Genomic DNA, 19,945 nt, shown 5'->3' on the forward strand with positions numbered 1-19,945 from the left:
ACACACACACACACACACACACACACACACACAGTGACATCATGTTTATAATTAATAAAAAGGGCTGAGAGGAAACCAGAGGATCTGCAGCCAGGAGCACTCTACTTTTAACTGAGTGAAGATTACAAAATGTTTTGCACTTTTTCCTTCTTTGAAGTGAAAGAAATGTTCCTAAAAGCCGTTCTTAATTCCCTGCAATACTCAGGCAATCCACAGAAATATAATCTCCAACTATTTTGAGGATTGATTGAAGTAAGAAATTCATGCAAAATGAGAGAAAGTGCTGGTTTCTGAAAATATGCTTTTCTCTGATTCATATCATATTAAAGTGGATTTCTTGGACACTTAAAGACCAGATGCATGAAGTCTTATTATCAGGGCATCACACAGATCTAATCTAAAGGCCTCAGAGGTACAGCGGTGCTGACCCGTCACCCGTCAGCTTTCACTAAACGCTCATCCATGCACAAACCGTAGTGAATACAGGTCATTGTTCCCGGAGGGAGAACAAGCAGCTTTGAGACAGAAGTCATGACACCGGGGTCCTGCTGGAGGGTAAGTGGCTTTAATGTGTCATGACTTTGAGCTTTGAGGGGTGGGGGAGCTGCTCAAACCTTCAGCGCCCTGTGAGAGATTAAACCGTGGAACACAGAGTGTATTCAGCTCACCTCCCAGCCCTCGATGTGTGACTGCCACTCCTCCAGGATCTCCAGCTTCTCCATCTGCCTCTTGGCCTCGTTGATGCTGGAGCACACAGCCTTCATCACCTGCAGAGACTCCTGCACCAGGGGGAAGTCGCTGTGCTTCTTCGGGGTCCGCTTCAGCAGCTCCTGCACACGCAACACACAGAAACTACAATTACAACCTCTCCAAAACCTGAATATCGTCACAATATCCTTTGCATCTTATGATGTGTGTGTGTGAAATGGACATAATAAGCATAGTAGATCGAGTGCATAAAGCTGGTCGATGGAAACACAAGTAAAGCAAACTCCGACCCCCAATATCCAATAGATGTGCAGGCTCTATTGTCTCATGCATAACAGCTACAGCGTCGTTTCTGCAGTTTCAGGATCTCGCCTCAATGCAACAGAGAGTAAACCTCAGATATAATCAGAAATAAAATCGTGCAAGTTGAAGAAAGTCTCCCCAATCTGTCCTGAGATTTTGCATTTCCATCGATGCACGTGTGGCTTCTGATCTCACAACATGAAAAGCATGAAGGAAAACATGCTTATGATCCTGTCCTCTGCATGTGCTGACCTTCCTGTAGTTCCTCAGTCAGTGGTTCTAAACAGCTGGTCTGAGGCAAGATAATCTCTGAACACCTCGCCGTGATTCACTCTGGATATTCCTGATGCTATCTGTGTTGGGTTAGACAAGGCAGGTGGAGGACTTCAAATGGTCCGAGCATCAGATAACCCCCCCACAGCCCCCCCCTGAATCCTAACAGGACGGAGAGGATCAGATCACACCCACTGCACGGCTTTGAAAGAGGATCCATTTCACATCAGGACGGCTAAAACACAAGGTTTCAGGGTTTCAGGGTTTTATTTGTCATATGCACAGCAGATACAGCGTATATGTTGGCAATGAAAATCTTATGTCGCGTGCTCCTCCAACAACTCAACATACATGGTGCAAATAAAAGAGTGTTCCCTGACCGGGAATCGAACCCGGGCCGCGGCGGTGAGAGCGCCGAATCCTAGCCACTAGACCACAGCAGAGAGGTGTGTGTGTGTGTGTGTGTGTGTGTATGTGTGTGTGTGTGTGTGTGTGTGTGTGTGTATGTGTATGTGTATGTGTGTGTGTGTGTGTGTGTGTGTGTGTGTGTGTGTGTGTGTGTGTGTGTGTGTGTGTGTGTGTGTGTGTGTGTGTGTGCGTGTGCGTGTGAGTGTGTGTGAGAGAGAGGATATCAGAGTGTGAGGAGGGGGTGCAGCAGTGAACTCACTCGCAGCAGCAGGGGGTATTTGCAGATCCTCTGGATGGGGGCCACCAGGTAACCCTCCAGAGGAACCTCTGTGTTCTTCCTGCCCCCCAGCAGCATGCAGTTCTGCAGAGGAGAGAGGGGGGAAGTACCCTTACATTAATGCATATATTTAGATTCTTAAACTCTTAAACTCAGAGATGATTTGTTGCCTGTAGTCCTGCAGAGTGACCCCACTTCATGAGGTCAGCTGCTAATCATCCCCCCCTCTCACCTGACAGTAACGAGCTGCTGCCTCACAGTGTCAACAATAACCCCCCCCCCCCCCCCCCCGGTCGTTGCAAGGTGATCTGAGCAGCGTTAGCATGAACCTACGCGGAGCTGCAGGGAAACACGACACCTGATGAGGACGGGTCACTGAGGGGCGCTCGTTAATTCAAAGTCAATTAATGTCTGCCGCTCCTCAGACGCACTCAGGAGATCAGCTGACAGAGTGTGGGGAGTGTGTGTGGAGTGTGTGTGTCATGTCTCACTCCATCAGTTATCTTAATAGGAGGTCAAAGGAGCGGCCAATCAATACAGCCGAGTCTGAGCTGTAATTAACCGTAGAGGCTGGATTCAATCAGGACTGCTGCATGAGGACTGATGTTCAGAGACTCTTACCCACCATGTGTGTGTGTGTGTGTGTGTGTGTGTGTGTGTGTGTGTGTGTGTGTGTGTGTGTGTGTGTGTGTGTGTGTGTGTGTATGTGTGTGTGTGTGTGTGTGTGTGTGTGCATTTGCACTAAATAGATTCTGTAAAAAGCATAAAATTCTGCAATTTCCAGCACAACTTTGAAGCCATGAATGTCATTAATGAGACAAAGAGTCACGTGACAAAAAATTAGAAAAACTTGCACAATTTTTAACACCTGAAACTGTTTGGGGATCGATTAACAACAGAATATTGTAAATCAATTAGATCAAGAGAGAGTGTGTGTGTGTGTGTGTGTGTGTGTGTGTGTGTGTGTGTGTGTGTGTGTGTGTGTGTGTGTGTGTGTGTGTGTGTGTGTGTGTGTGTGTGTGTGTGTGTGTGTGTGTGTGTGTGTGTGTGTGTGTGTGTGTGTGTGTGTGTGTGTGTGTGTGGGGCTCGGTCTCACCAGTAAACATGTGCGGACGCTCCGGATCTTGTTGAGCTCCAGCAGCAGCCTCTGGGCCTTCTCATGGTTCCCACAGTACTCGTCATAGATCTGGAAACCAGTCCTCTGCAGGGGGAGGGGCACAGGGTGAGGAGATCAGGAGGAGGAAAAGTAGACAGTTATTCCTCCCTCCGTCTCCTCTTCATCATGAAATAATAATGCACAGAGTGTGGGGGGGGGGCTCAGATCAGATCTACCCTGCAGCTATATGAGCCACATATGAAATGCAATGCAAAGACAGAAGTAAAGGAAGTATGATGCATATCCAGCATGCCAGTGTTTCTGTTGAACTGACGCACCTACGGCATGCAAAATATAAGAGGATTAAGAGTAAAAAAGTCTACCTAATATCATAGGACTACAATATAGTACCTTTACAAAATGTAAAGGTCAATTCCTCTGTAAATTAGACGTGTTTTTTTGGATAATGACAGTAAATGATCAGCTGAATGGTGATGTCGTTTCCCTTTCTCCTCTGAAAAGTAAACGGGAGTGTTGCAAGACTCCTGGCGGGTTTTCATTTGTGCATGTGCTTTGTAATCTATGTAATCTTGCAGAACAACAAACACACAAACACATCTGCAGCTGCACAGTCCTGTTTTTAAACCATGTTTCTAAAAGCTCAGTTATGAACCTCTGGAAATATGTTTTATTCCTGGGAACAGATTTGGTCCAAAGGGAGGCTTCAGTTTTCAGTCAGCGTTATGTAATCCCTCACTCGCTGTTCCTGCAGTGATGGGGTAACTCTGTATGAGGAGTATCAACAAATCACTCAAAGGAAGGACATTTCTAAGTAGAAGAACTGCAGAATAAGGGAAATGTAAACATCTCCAGGGTCTCACACCATCCCTCTTGACTGAGTAATGGTCTCAGGTTTCAGTTAGATGTGAATTATATCCCATTCTTTACCAACGAGGTCGTCCATCTCCTTTATGTTCACCTGTATGAGCAGCAGGGTGATGTGTCAGCGCCTGTTGGCGGAGACCTTCAGTCTGACAGTCTCAGATTTACTCCTCTTGTAAAGATTTAACGTGATTTATTCCACTTACAAAGCCGTTAAAGCCAGCGTGCTGCAGGAGCTGTGAGGGGAACATCAGGTATGAAGCATAGGGGGGGGTGCATGGCTAACATGTGCAGCATGTCATCATCTCTGCCCTGAGATCTGACAGTCAATAGCAGAGCATGCAGCAGTGAGTCTGAGTCTGGACATGGTAATAAAAAAGGTGGTTGGATATTTAGTTAGCTTTATCCTTTAAGGCCTTTTTTATTTATTTTATTTTGCGTATAAACATTATTATTAAACATTTATTTTAGCCGTTAGTTTTAACTCTATTCTTTATAAAGCACATTTTTACTTTTATTTCATTTGTTAATAAATGTAATATATTCAAATATTTGATTATAATTCTATTTATTTATCTTTAATTTCATTCTAAAAATCGAGCAAAAAACCCAATTAGGCCCGGGATAAAAACAGCAGTCTGTTAATTTACACTCCCAAAAGGTCCCAAACAATAGACTCCATACTTTAGCTTTATATTGGTTAATAATCTTAATTTATATTGCATTAAATGTATTAAAGTGTCGTCTCAAATGCACAACGTGAGACACTATTACTCACGAAGTGCAGGAAGCAGCGTCCGACCTCGTGCAGAGCGCTGGGCTCGGGCTGCAGCAGATCCTCCACCATGGACAGGAAGCCTCTGTGCAGCGCCAGGATCTCCTCGATGTTGCAGAACAACACCTGAGAGAGAAACCACACAAAGAAAGTGGATTTTATTCAAATATAAAGAGTGTTTTTAATATTCCCCAGCATTGTAATGGGCATCTGGGCTTGAGGGGTCTTTAACATCAGATTTTCAAACATTATTAGAGATATTTTATTGGTAAAATGATCCGTTATGTCCTGTTTTTGAGGGATATTAAGGGTGACTCACGGCTGTCTGTAGTGCAATAAAACCACAGCATGGAAGGATTTAATTACAGAGTATCCCTGAGTTAAATCTGGTGCAGCATGCTGGTGTATTCTCTGCTTTTGTTGCATCTTCGGGGGTAAAATACCTGAAATGAGGAATGAAATCCAGCCCACAGAAGTCTGAATGACTGCTGAACACATGCTTCACATTTATAAGATTTAAGGCATAAAAGCATCAAGGCTTTCTGAGAGAACTGCAATAAAATCAGCTGAAATGCCATTAAATCTTTGCAGGGGGACTGCATATTATATATGCTTACCGTCATTGCGATCAACTTGTCAAGAGTTAGTTTAAAGAGAGTCTCCTTCAATAAAACCTTAAAGAATATGAAAAATGTGGAGTTTTTTGCACTTTAGGACATTTTTCTTTTCCCATTCTTAGAATTCAAGAATAAATGTGTTTATTTTAACCCCAAACCTGAGCAGAACAAAGACAGAACTAACTTCCATACGTGTTTATTCATGTTGTTATTCTGATATTAATCAGCCTTATTGAATGCTGCTCTCTTCTGCAGAGGTCTGGACGTCCTTCAGATGCTCCTGACCCTCGTCTTTATCTAAACTCAGAGGACAGCGTGTTCCCAAACAACCCTCCGAAGCATCTCTAAACACGGATGTGCAGTAAATCTGTTCTGAATGAGTATTTACCTCTAGGACCCCCCCCCCCCCCTTTATTATCCTGCACTTCAAATCGATTATATTCACAGCTGCTTCCTGCTGCATCCAGAAATACCTCACCGTTTCAGGGTGAAGAGCTCCAGAACAAGCAGGGTCATCTATGGGCTTTATATGGGTAGAAGATAGGGTCTGTGTGCAGAGGGAGGGTCCAACGCCTCTGATACCAGGGCTGGTTAAAGTATAAGAAGTTATCCACAAGGAATCCTGCAAGAGCTGCACTTTCAACCATGTGTTTATCCGTAGATGTGCTCAGAAAACAAGTCATTCAGCATGAAGAAAGGACCAAAAGACGGGAGAAAACGTAGCAGACTAGTTTAGTGCTGCACGATTTGGAAAATAAACCTGATTGCAATCGGATATAATTCCCAATATTTGAGGGGATTAGACAGACCAGGTTGGCTTGTAGGCCGGGAAATATCCAGCCTTCAAAGGAGACTTGGACTAGGTGTATTTTCGGACATGAACACATCTCCAGTTCCTCGTTATTCGTCTCCACGCCTCTCCATTCGACCCTCACCTTGACCGTCTCTTCCGTGATGTTCTTGTCCATTCTGGTGGCAGCGTACTGGTCCAGACGATGCAGAAAAACCTGCAGAGAGTCAAACACAGTTAACCCTTCATGAACCGGCCCCCGGGGTCACATTCGTGCAGCGACACAAACACAGGTCAGCTGGAAGACCCGATCCCCAGGAAACACAGCCTCTGGGTGATCTGGGGTCTCTAGGGGGGAGTGTGTGAATCGGGGCGGTGGGGGAGGTGCTTTTACTTTCTCTCTGACTTCCTGCGCTCCCTGAGGACGCCGGTTCCCAGGCCGCGGCGGGGCTCACTCTTTTATAAAAGGAGGAGGTGTGTGAGGCTTAAAATGAGACCGGAGAGGAAGACGTTATTCTCAGAGAGAGCGCTCCGTCAACAAACAGGAGTGTGTGTGTGTGTGTGTGTGAGAGAGAGAAGGCCATGATGCAATCCAAAGCAAGGAGAACAAATCTAATATTTCATGAAATATTAAAACACAAGAGAAATAGTTTTCCTTTCTTTTATCCTCGTGGAACAACAACAACGTCCCTGATGTTCATACAGCCGTCACAACATCTCACACACACACACACACCTTCATTTCCCTCGTCAAACCACTCGTGTTATTCATCCTGCAAACAAGGCAACGGCAGTGACTGAAGCACGATGACAGCAGGGAGAGATCTCTGAGTGCAAAGTGTTGTGATCTTTATCCAAACACACGTCAGACGTCACGCTGACCCAGAGACAGAGCTCTTCACTTCAGCAGCACAATACACAATTTAACCATCAATAAACTGCAGATTAGTTCCTCTATAGTTGGTTTGGTTTATAGAATATTTGATTATTTTTAGCATGATTTCTTTCATTGATTATTATTATTTATTTTATTTATACATTTTTTAAGTATTTATTCCCCAAAAAGTGGGTTTATCTTATTCTATTTGTATGAAACATTCTCATCACTATACTGTCAACTAGCTTTCATTTATTTACTTTTACCCTGTCTTTAATGTCAGTTAATCTGTACACACTGTAAGCCCCTGTTTTATGATATGGGGCTTTATATAAAACCTAATCCGCAGTTCTAGCTAATTAAACCTTTCTGTTAAAAACAACAAATTAACCTGAAAAAAAGATGGAAAATCTAACTGTTTTTCTACTTCTTTCTCCCTGAGTGATTTGTGTATCCAGGGCCTTGAATAATCCCCCCTTTTGACTCCTCGCTCATCTCCATGCTGTCCCCCCCCCCTCCATTAGCATCTGATTAGCAATGCAAACAGACACAGGGTGGACTCTGACAGGCATGACGGGGTTAAACCTGCACCAACACGGTCTCATTAGGGAGTCCATCACTGCAGATCCAATAACCAGAGTGTGTTCAGCAGCTCATAATCACTACATCTGCACATAATTATACAGTAGATCTACAGCTGGGGGTGGGGGGCACTGTAGATGAGAGGAAGACTCTGGATCTGATTGGATGGAGATGACAATAATCACCCTGGAGACAACAGAGCGAGAGTCTGAGTACTTTACATCTCGGTGTTTCTCCCAGACGGTCGGACAGGTTCATGGAGTCTCTGTTGTTGCTGTGGTCCTGGTCCTGGTCCAGCTCCATGCACACAGAATGCTGGATCCAGGAGCCAGTACCAGGACCCAGGGTGCACATAAGTCCAGGTTTGAATAGTTTATAAATGCACGGTTCATGCAACTCAGTTTGGTGAAAAAAGTCCAGGATTCCAGATGACAATGACATGGACAGACATGCCCTGAGACTGTTAAATATGGAGCTGTGCTGCTTTTCCTAGTGTTTGGTTTCAATAGTGCATGCAGAGCTTTGATTCCACTCCAGAAATCTTACAAAAACTTGACTTAGACATGCAGGACATACGGGAGGAATAACGTGCACACGACTTTACTGAAAACTCACAAAGAGAAAAGGGCTGTATTGGGCCAAATATTGGCTTGGTTTTCTGTGAGTGTACCCCACCTCTCCAGCACACACACACTTCTCTCTCAATTTGAGCAGCGTCTGAGTGACAGCTGGCTCAATAACCTGCTCCATGTTTCTGCTCAGGCTGCTTCATATTGCACCTCCTCTGGACTCAAAGTAATGAAGTAAAGGAGGAGCAGAGGAATACACACACACACACAGTCTGCAGGGCTGTTATATAAAGTGTGCGTGCTGCTGAACGGACATTATGCAATGTTTCCCCCCCCCCAGTATCTTCAGAGAAGGTGTTGTGTTGATCTCTCATGAAGTGTCTTTAACTTCCAGAAACACGTAACCAACAGGAGAGTCAAAGATGGACATGCTCGGTCTATAAATAAAGTGTGTGTGCAGAATATTTGGGGCTGAATGTCATTCTTAAAGCTTTTTTTGTCGTGCAAAATTGGCTAAAACTAATTTTTAGTGATTATGGTTTCATAAATGAGATGTATTTATACAGGTGCATGCTCTCCTGTGTGTGCAGAGTGATGGAAATGCTGTTTTTAAAGTCTAAACACCAGAAAATATGAACTAAAGCAGAATATCTGGTTAAAAGCATGCTTTGAGCTATTTTTTCAATAAATGCTGACTTTTGGACGTCATAATGCTCAGCAAAATCGTGTTTATCTGCACAAATACCACCTATAAACCGCATCAATGCTCATGCACAACTATAAGAAGCTGTGCAGCATTCCATTTTTAAACGTCCACCTCATGAATGAAGCTTCAAACGGGCCGGCGCTAAGAGCCAGAGCCTGGGTCCGATAAGAAGGCTGCAGTGAATGCGAGTGGAGAGGGGATAAAGGAGGTGTGAAAGCCTCTCATTCATCGGCAGGGTGGGGGGATCTGAACCCCAGAGAGTGATGCAGCTTTATGAGAGGAAAGCCCCCCCGCCCCCAATATAGAAAGGACTCAGCAGAGCCTCATACATCTGCTGGAGCGCACACCTGTCTGAGGCATAGAAACACTCCACTTTACTACGGCTTGTTAGGGTCGGTGCTGGAAGACTAACTGAGCCAAGGGTAAAACTCAGAGAAGAAAGAAAAGATTTTGAGGGCAGATTTACTTTAGCTTAGATCTCAGAAAACGTCCCTGCATTTTATTATAAATTAAGTCAAACATTCACAAGAAAAAGGTGTGGATATTCTCTGAGAAAATCTGGAATATTTCCATTTATTAAAACAGTGTGTTTATTTTTCTTGTGAATTCAAAAGTGAAAATCCAGTTTATTTTATTAAAGTCATACAATTACAAGAAAATATTATTGTTAAATTCTTATTAAATTATTATTATCAACAAGAATATTAACTCCGTCCTTACAGCTGCCAATCTTTCAGGAAAATTAATATCCTAATAATTGTTTTCCCTGTGGATCGTTCTGTCCTTCAAAATAAAAGCCCTACAGCAGCAGCAGTATTGCATGGTAAACCTCCTCTGAGAGCCTCTGCGTTAATGTGGGCTCAGACAATGGGAGCAGGTCATATGGGAGTCTCCTGGCACTGGTCCCTAGTCTACCAGTCTGCACTGAATGGCTCGTTCTCAGAGTCCATTGGACAAACGTCCTCTTTTGTCCCGCCGTGATTCACTGAGCAGCTCTGTTGTCCTGATCGGAAAACAGCCACACAAACATCCTGTGAGTTTCTCCACTCTGACTCTGACTTATATTTAGAGGAGTGTAAACAAGATTTACATTAAGAGGAAAACAACAACAACAACAAAAGGAGGACAGGTGTTCCAGTGTTTGGTAATTCACTCTGGTTACAAATTAAATAAGCACTTAGAGCCGGAGACAAAAACAAGTTTCACACAGAGCCTACTGTGAGGGATCACCAGACTGTGAAGGTATGCTCATTAACAGACAGAGTGTGTGTGTGTGTGTGTGTGTCCTCAGTGCAGGAAGTTAAGGTAAAGCCTCCATATCCTCTCTGCAGTGGAAAGAAGGACAAACAGCGATCTGTTTTTCTACGGCTGCAACCAGAAGCTCCGAGTTAGAAAAAAACGACTTGAATCCATCTTTCAAAAGTCCTAAAACTGAGGTGTTTGTCACATTTGTTCAACATATTCGACCAAATGTCTCTTGGGTTAATGCCATGAAGGATTGGTCCAAATGTCCAAAAAGGATTAAAGTCTTAAATACATCTTGCTTTGCGCTGAAGAAAGTCTGGCTCTTACTAACGATTGTTTTCTCAATTAATGGATTCATGTTAGGTCCAGGTCCTCAAACTCCAAAGTAAAGTCTTAAAATGTCCTTTTGTGTCGGTTCAATCTGTTATTAAACAGAAAAGCAGCAAATCTCCATATTTGAGAGGCTTAAAATACTATTAACTAACATTTAAAATGGCTTATCTGCTGATCAATTCATCAATTAGTCATCCGACCGCTGCAGCGCTATTGTTAAATGTTCACTTCCTCTCTTTTAGTTTCTTAATGGCTGCTTTGTTGCTCTCCTTCCTGACACACACACACACACACACACACACACACACACACACACACACACACACACACACACACACACACACACACACACACACACACACACACACACACACACACACACACACACACACACACACACACACACACACACACACACACACACACACACACACACACACACACACACACACACACACACACACACACACACAGAAACTGAACTTCCGCCAAAAAGTCCTGTCGAACAGAGTCAGTCTCAGAGCCCACAGGGGAACCTCTGAGGAGAGAAAAGCCTCTTTGTGATCCGCTCCATCCCGTCTTCAGGCCGTGATGACACCTCCAGGACTCCCATCAGACCTCTGGCCGGCCCCAGTGCTCTCTACTGGGAGCGTGCACAGGAAGCATGCAGGCTCTGGTTTTAATTAACAACCGGAACATCGTCAAGTGGACAAGAGCTCATTTGTCCTGGGAAGACCTTCATTTAAAACCCGGTAACCACATGAATCAGGACTGAATACGAGTCTGTAGAGGAAGAAGAGAAGCAGGTTCTTCTGAGATTCTCATTATCAGCCAGAGAGGGTCTGTTTCCAGCAGGATTACAGACAAAATACTGGCCGGGTTTCCATGAAACTTGGTGGAAAGAGTGTAGCATTGGACTATAAGAAGAACCCATTACAGGATATTACTTTTAGGGCGGAAATTAAGTAAGCATCTCCTGCATGCACATGCACGGAAAATTCGGGAAAATTGCACCACCAAATTGGAACAGCAACTCGGAAAGTCAGCAAAGATGTTGGTCTTCCTTTTCTAAATGCCATTTTACTCTGGAAGTGTATGAGTTTGTAAAGGACAAATGAAGACCAGTGCTTTAATGCATCTCTAAAAGCTCACTGGGCCTTTGAACGGGATATTAAGAAGATGTTCCCCTGTCCTCTCAGCGACCCGACACCTGTGATGAAGTGATCTATCTGATGAATATGCCGTGTCCTATCTCTCCCCCCTGCTGAGCGGCTGCTGCAGGTAAATGAACAGGAAATGCTCTGGGTCGTGTCTGTTAAACTCAATTCCTGCCCGTTCAATTTCACCCCTCGCAGCACCATAACTCCGGCATATAAGGGCTGTCTCTGGACTGGAATTGGACATGTAAGGCTTCAATGAGACGAGACTTTAGAGACCTGCATTACAATCCATGTGCAGCAAAGCAGATCCCTGAGGAGTCCCATCAGAGAGCCTGCATTGATCTGCAGGATGACTCAGCAGATTCATCAGTCTGTGGTGCAAGAAGGAAAAGAGAGCAGTAGCGTCACCCTTCAGAGGCCTGGACGTCCTCAAAGGAGGATTGAACCACTTCCATGCAAGTTTCTGGAAAGCAACCCCCCCCCCCCCCTTCTGCAGGGTTCGGCTCGTCAGGCCTCTGAATGGACCGAAGGCACCAGGCCAACACGGCAGCTTGAATTATTCTTTCGAACGAGCATCAATGGAGAGCATTGATTACGCTGCATTAACTCCTGCTACTCCAATGGAGCCTAAATGCACCAGTTTATAGTCAGCTCGAGTTATCAGTAACTGCCGCCCCAAAGTGACTGGAAATGGATTCAAGCACCTAAAATCTGCCCAGCGACATCATAAAACTGTTCATTAACCAATCAGATCCTTCAAACAAACCCCTGCAGAAGCAAAGACATGAACCGAAACACCTTTCCTTTAATTTAACGGATGCTTCAACCTCCACGCTAACATGGAGCATCCTACATGCCATAGCTGCAGGGAGCTTCTTGCAGGATGCCCATTGGTCCGAACGATTAAAACTCTTGCAAGGCAACACCCCAAAGATTGTAGTTACCCGTCAGTTTATCATGATTCAGTGGCAGCTTTCCTTCTAAATATATGCAAGTGTCCAAAGAGAGCCAGTTACTATCAAATATTCCCTCTACATGTGTCTAAATTGCCTGCACACGGGGAAGGAATGTGAGAGTGGAGGCGTGCTCTCAGTCCAGAGACAAAAGGTTTCCGAGGGCTGGAAATGAAACGGACATGAAGAGGAAGTCTGTGGACGAGACAGAGAGCTCTTACAGCTCGTCCCATTCAAGAGCTTCATTAAGTAATTAAGAGGAGGAGGAATGTCCCTTCATGTCTGGCCAGACTGAGACATGAGTGACGAGGGAAAGCATGTTCTGGAAAGTTGCTCTGGGGTTTGATTATGGGATGTTTCATCATACCAGTCTGCCATGCTGGTGAATGATTGTATAGCAGGTTTAAAGGAGATGCACAGACCCTGCAGGCATCTGAGAGTATGTGTGTGTGTGTGTGTGTGTGTGTGTGTGTGTGTGTGTGTGTGTGTGTGTGTGTGTGTGTGTGTGTGTGTGTGTGTGTGTGTGTGTGTGTGTGTACCGGTCTACTGCTGATGGCACGTAAGCACCATGTGACCCGGCAGCTGACTGTTGACGAATCAAAGAGCTCCTTCTCCTCTGGTCAACCCCCCCCCATGCAATGAGGCTCCTGGATGCAGAAGTGGAGGGCAAACTCTCCGGTGGTGAGGAGTGTGTATGTGTATGTGTATGTGTGTGTGTGTGTGTGTGTGTGTGTGTGTGTGTGTGTGTGTGTGTGTGTGTGTGTGTGTGTGTGTGTGTGTGTGTGTGTGTGTGTGTGTGTGTGTGTGTACTGAAGCAGGAAACATGCAGCACAATGTAAAGACGGGGAGGGGCCAGGAAGGAAGGAAATCCTGCCCCTGAGACAAAAGCAGGAGAAGTCTCTGCAGGGCCAGGACCTCAGAGGGGGGGGGGGGGGGACTCAGCAGAAGGAGAACCTGCTGACATGTTTAGGACTTATAGGCGGGTTTGAGGACTCATTCCCACACATTGAAAGGCTGCATGGCATCAGGCATAAGTGGGAATGGAGTGACAGTAAGATGGGGGGGGTCATTTTGAATAAATCAGAGTAAAGAACAGAGGGAGGAGGGCAGAGGCAGCAGCTCTCCCTGGGGAATCTCAGCTCATTAGAGACTGATGTAAGTCAGAGTAAACGGAGACTCATTCCCTCTCATCTCCACCCTCACTTAAACACAGCTGAGGAGAACATGTCACATGACCTCCCCCTCCCTCCTCCCACACATCCAGACCTCATGGCTCTCTTCTGACCCTGTATTTATATTTTTAGGAGAGTAAAAGTGCCTCTTTATAATAGATGCTACACGAGGAAAGCACTGACCACCACATATTTCTTACTGGTAGTCTTTTAGAGGTCACTGGTTTAATCCTGACTTCTTCCTCTCATTTATTTTTCTGTGCTTTAAAGAGGATTATTTTAAACGCATAACTGCTGAAACTGACCCCTTGAAGCCAATCCAAACACAGCAGCAACATATAGTCTTATACTGGACATGTATAACAACACACACACACACACACACACACACACAATGCATGTCGGCATTGAGCTGCAGGTTAACACACAGGAAGTGGAGAAAGGGAACAAGAGGTTGTGACCTTGGGGTCATCAGTCGTCTGTCCAGAGAACACACACACACACACACACACACACACACACACACACACACACACACACACACACACACACACACACACACACACACACACACACACACACACACACACACACACACACACACACACACACACACACACACACACACACACACACACACACACACACACACACACACACACACACGATCCTGAGCGGCTGCTTTCTGCATCAATCTCTGTTTGCTGACTTCCTGCAGCCTCCGAAAACATTCTGACTTTAGAGACCACCGAGATGTTGACCAATAACAACGACTCATGAAGCCCGGCGACACAAAGACAACAAGGAAGACATGGAGGACAACTCTTTATCCCACTGTGTCAAAAAATGGGTAATTGAAACACTGTTTTTATTGGGTGTATTTTTTGCTCCTCGTTCACATATTTTAGGGACATTTGAACATTTCTTCGGCTTCTTCTTTATTTTAAATGTAGCTACATGTAAAATACGTGATTAGACACATGCAATATTCCTTAGAAGGCAACCCTTGATGATCAGCAGCTTTTCTAGGAGAGGTTTGAAGAGATTCCTGGCACTACATCGTCTCGAATTACCTGGATTTAATGTCAAATATTGCATGTTTTAAACACTTCTCTCAGCAGCTGCTTCACCTGGTTTCTTACGGAGTAGAGCTGCAGCTGAGCTCTTTAAAATATAACCTGCAGAACCAGGACCTCTGACACACACTCATTAACCCCCGTTTACTCCTCATCTGTTCCCCTCGTTCAGACGGTTCATTGGCTCGTCCCGGTCTAACATAAACACACAACCCCCCCATGCCCCCCGCCCACTATCTGTAGATATAATTGTTCATTCTGTAAGACAGGCCTGAGACGGCTTCCTCTCTGAACTGCTACTGTGCACGCTTGCAGATTATAAAGTGATGTTCTAATAGACAGAAAGTCACATTTAGACTCAAAAGCGAGTCGAATGATTCATAGTTTTTCATGCAAACTTAAAATGCTGTTTTCTGTTTTCATTGTGTTCGGGTCCCACGGATCAGTAATCTCACTCCTCATTGTTCCAGAACATTTCCGACCCTCGGAGGAATTCCTCCTGCAGGAAATATGGTTTACAGGAGCCGCCCCCCACCTTTCACCCTGCTGGCAGCCTCCACTGTGTGATACCCTTTACCCCCCCCCCAGTCACCCCCTGCAGATACACCCCGTCACCCTCTCCCTGCAGGAGCCTGGATCATCCCACCAGCGGGGCGCACAGTGGGGGGGCTGCACACACAGACAGGTTGGTATCTGTGTGTTGGTGTGTGATGAGATGAAGTTATGAACCCCCCCGTTCCACAGTGGGGCTGTCTTTGATCATCCAGAGGCTCTCCCCCCCATGATGATAAGACAGTAGATAATAGAGATGCAACCATCAGAGGAGGAAGCAGTCACAGAAGTTAAAGTCATGTCAGAAAAATGTCTTAAAATGCAGATTTTTCTGGATTTGTTTTTCATTTTATGAACAAAACCTTGAATCTGCGTCACACCTTCTGGAATAATGAAGAACCGGTTTAATTGCAGCCGTAAATAAAAGTGGTTTTGGTATTTTTTGGCACTTTTAGCTTCTTTATTCTGCAGGATCATCTGGACTTGAATGGACATCTTTTACAGCTTTCAATTTTTTTTTAAAGAAACTGTTCATTGATTTGTTGCCAATTTTCTCCGGGATTTTCCGTTATAATATTTAAAATAATTCCTATTTACAACTCTAGATCACTTTGAGAGCCTCTTTGTCAGCTGCTCTGTTTCTGTCAGATCTGTGTGATGCATCCCACCCCCCAGGGTCAGGAACAGAGTTTCCTTGTACAGATCAGACACTTCTGAAATGAATCCCACTCCCTGCACCACAGGGGGGATAAAGGAGGGGGTCTCTGCATTCCCCAAAACTCCTCAAAAACCCCCACATCAGGACGGAGGACACCTCTGCAGCGAAGCACTGCTAAAGGTCAGAAAGTAGTCCCTGTGTCCTGCACTGGAAACATCTGTGCAGTGGGGGGGGGGGGGGGGGGGTGGTAGCACGCAACACATGTCATTAAGCGTGCTACCCCTAACCCTAACACAGAACCACCTACTGCTCGACAACTGGTCTGAGAGTTGGTACTTTCTGTTTCAAACCATGAACTTAAACCTAAGAAACTCTTAGTCCACAACGTTATCGACCAATCACATCACTGCAATACGGAGTAAGAATCATGCACAAAGCATCTCTTTTGGAGTTTCATGGAAAACATCAAACAACCAACTGTACTTATGGCAAATCTTAATCGCCTTAATTAGTCCACTAACGGTCTCAAGAGGAGGCAGCAGAACTGAACCAGGGTTTCCCTCCCTCCTGTCTCTGAGGTTAGGAGATATTTAACTCCATTAAACTGACAGACATCCCTCCTGTGTGTCAGAAACAGACTGTACTCTCAGGGGTTCTCCTCTGAATCCACCTGCACCGAGCCGGCAGGACTCCCGAGTCTGGGTCTGATCAGGAGTTGGCAAAGGAAGAAGCAGCTACATTAACTCTGTGTTTAATATGCTGTGTGGGAAATCCTATGAAGGGAGAACTCCAGCAGTTCATTTCTAGTTGTATAGATCAATGGTTTGTGTTTAAAATGTCAGGAAATAGTCAAATAAGTCCAAATATATCCAAAAATATTGACTATGATTTAAAACCGAGCATGCAGATTATGTGGTTATGTCTCAGCTCTACGGTACAGCAGAAGTTCCAGATGTCCCTCATGAGTCTTCCTGATGGATTTCAGTATTTTCACGAGTTGTAAGTTGAGTATAACAGCTGGACTGTAACTTGGACGTAAACACTGCCTACAGAGTGAAAACTACATGAGAAGATGTTCGTTCTGACAGAAAGAACCCCTAAAACACTGGATTTGTTTCGGTTCATCTGCTCCACTGTCCGTCAGATCCAGACTGTGAGGATTCAACATCTCTGGCTGTGCTGAACTAAAGCTCAGACATGCCTGCTTTCCCAATTTCACACATGCAGCCTGACAGATCAATGCCTCCATACCAGAGAGTGGATCCCCCAGACAGAGTGGATCCCCCAGACAGAGTGGATCCCAGAGAGAGTGGATCCCCCAGACAGAGTGGGTCTCCCAGAGAGAGTGGATCCCCCAGAGGAGCAGTGGATCCCCCAGACAGAGTGGGACTCCCAGAGGAGCAGTGGATCCCCCAGAGAGAGTGGATCCCCCAGAGGAGCAGTGGATCCCCCAGAGAGAGTGGAACCCCCATAGAGAGTGGATCCCCCAGAGGAGCAGTGGATCCCACAGAGAGAGTGGAACCCCCATAGAGAGTGGGTCCCCCAGAGGAGCAGTGGATCCCCCAGAGGAGCAGTGGATCCCCCAGAGAGAGTGGGTCTCTTAGAGAGAGTGGATCCCCCATAGAGAGTGGATCCCCCAGAGGAGCAGGAGTGAGCACACTTGTTGCTGCAGCCTCACGCAGCATGCATTCTAAACAGCAGCCTGTTATTGTGCTTGCTGGTCTTCTAGGCTTCTTTTATCCACATGTGCTTTTCACTCACCGACAGGAACTCCAGGGTCCCCACATAATCCCGCTCCGTCTTCAGCAGCTCGCTGAGGACGCAGACCCGGAGCCGGAGCTGCTTCTCCTGGCTCTCCTCCGTCATGGTCAGGAGGTTCATGCAAAAATAAAAACCGTTAATAAATCCTGCAGCAAAAAGTTTCACCTCAGTCCTCAGTGAAGGAGAGTTTGCAGCATGGCTGAGGAAGGGACCAATGTCTGCAGGAAGTAGAATTAAAGATGGATAAATACAAGTAGAGTCCACAGCAGAGAGAGAGGGAGGAGCAGGCAACAAGTGCACAGAAAGTTAGCTCCATGTGACTAAAGTCTGCATCCCAAATCCTGCCTTCCACAGTTTGAGTGCAGAGAATAGCTATCAAGCTGCTACTGCGTATACAAGGCAACTTCCGGCTGCGGATTTCAGAATAAAAGAGCAGCAACAGCTTTGATAACTAAAACACCACTCACACATTCAAACTAACAGTTTTCATGATCAAAAGGCGTATTTTTAATCGAGTGGAAAATAACAGGCCGTAAAAGAGGGCCAAACTGCCTGAAGTAATAGTTTAATGTTACTTATCTATTGTTTTGTTTGAAGGAATGAAAAATAGCCTTCTGGGATTCTTGTCGTTCTTTCCCGAAATGTTCACAACATGTTTGTCCTTTTTACAAACTATTTAAATCTAAATATATATACTTAATGAGGATGGATTTAATTGGACAAGTATAACATTTGTATTGCTATGTGTAGCAGGCACACTGGGGCTCAGGTAACTCCATCACTCTGCTAGGCCTTGAACTCACCCCAGAAATTGGTCAACTCCTCCCACAGACCCACCCTCCTAATTAGCTCAGGGGTATTCAAGGCACCTGTGGCTTCATTGCTGCCTTCCTGTTGCCACATGGCCCCCTCTTTGGCCTTTAAGGGAGGTCATTTAGGTTTTTAGCTTTGCTTTGCTCTTACCTGTCTTGGTTTTTAGCCGCTCTTAGCATTAAGAGATAAAGACATTTTAATTTCTGAACCACGACTCTTACTTGTCTCACTGAACTTGTATAGCCTTTGTAAAACTGAGGTGTTAACTTGGTATGAATTAATTTGCTTTTAACCCCGCGCAGCACCACTGCCCCGCCACATATACACATGCTACAAAAAGTGTAAACAACACGACTTCCGGCTGCGGTTTTCAGAATAAAAGTGCAGCAACAGGTTTGAAAAGAAAAAACCAACTCATACATTGAAACTAAGTTTTTTCAGAGATGGGATTCAAGGGTTAACTTCTCAACAGGTGGGGTTTCCAGTCATATAAAAGCACAATAATCAGCAGGAAAATAAATCTGTACTCCTCCTAATCATCAGCACTGGGAAAGGCTTTATTTTATAGTTGCTTTATGTCTTATTCACAGGTATTAGTATACTGGGACGAGGAAACCCAGGTAAATGTTGACATACAGTGACCTCTGGTGGCGTCGGGTGGTACTGCATGCTCCAGGTTATAACACAGTCTCATGTTGTACTGCGTCCTTGCTGCCAGCAGAGGGCGCTGCAGAATTCATTGAGTGTAGTGTGTGTGTGTGTGTGTGTGTGTGTGTGTGTGTGTGTGTGTGTGTGTGTGTGTGTGTGTGTGTGTGTGTGTGTGTGTGTGTGTGTGTGTGTGTGTGTGTGTGTGTGTGTGTGTGTGTGTGCGCGCGCGCGCGTGTGTGTCCAAACAAAGCTTTCTGCAGATGTAACACACATGTAACCTGTGATCCATGAACAACTTTTGACAGGAAGGTTTAACTGTATGGTATAAAACGGGGGGAACTGCAGGAACCTCGCTTTATGGACGTAAGGGACTTCATATGGAGGTTTAATTTATATTATATTACAATTTTAGATGTTTACGTTCATATTAAGCCTTTCAATTTCATTATTTAACACAATTTCAATGACAATTTTCCATCACAATAAATCATCTCCTCAATTTCCCTCGGGATAAATAAAGCTTCTTGAATCTTGAATCTTGAGTTAAGATAATGGGGCAGTAGTGTAGGTTTTAAATGAGTTGTATATATTTATTCCACTATTCATCAAACTAGAAAGAATCAAACTTTTTCAAATAATTTATTATGGCCTTCTAATGCACTTTTTTTGGGGGGGGGGGTTGAACCAATGCCCATGCTGTAAAACACAAAA

At 44.9% G+C, this 19,945-nt stretch overlaps 1 protein-coding gene across 4 annotated transcripts in view; it reads right to left on the reverse strand.

Annotated features, from left to right (window-relative positions):
• The window catches only part of prex2 (phosphatidylinositol-3,4,5-trisphosphate-dependent Rac exchange factor 2), a 65,212-nt gene extending 47,128 nt beyond the window's left edge, over nt 1-18,084 (reverse strand). For 3 of the 4 annotated variants that reach the window (XM_063873934.1, XM_063873933.1, XM_063873932.1), the window contains exons 1-6: nt 17,774-18,084; nt 6,275-6,346; nt 4,726-4,848; nt 3,066-3,170; nt 1,952-2,053; nt 669-830 (exon numbers count right to left, since the gene is read on the reverse strand). In XM_063873934.1, the coding sequence (XP_063730004.1) occupies nt 669-830; nt 1,952-2,053; nt 3,066-3,170; nt 4,726-4,848; nt 6,275-6,346; nt 17,774-17,893 (684 nt within the window). In that variant the 5' untranslated portion in view covers nt 17,894-18,084. The remainder of the gene's footprint in view (nt 1-668; nt 831-1,951; nt 2,054-3,065; nt 3,171-4,725; nt 4,849-6,274; nt 6,347-17,773) is intronic. The other variant, XM_063873935.1, reaches the window with a different exon arrangement.
• Between the last annotated feature and the right edge of the window lie 1,861 nt (nt 18,085-19,945).

The sequence above is a fragment of the Eleginops maclovinus genome, chromosome 21 (assembly GCF_036324505.1).
Source record: "Eleginops maclovinus isolate JMC-PN-2008 ecotype Puerto Natales chromosome 21, JC_Emac_rtc_rv5, whole genome shotgun sequence".
In the NCBI taxonomy this organism is placed as follows: domain Eukaryota; kingdom Metazoa; phylum Chordata; class Actinopteri; order Perciformes; family Eleginopidae; genus Eleginops; species Eleginops maclovinus.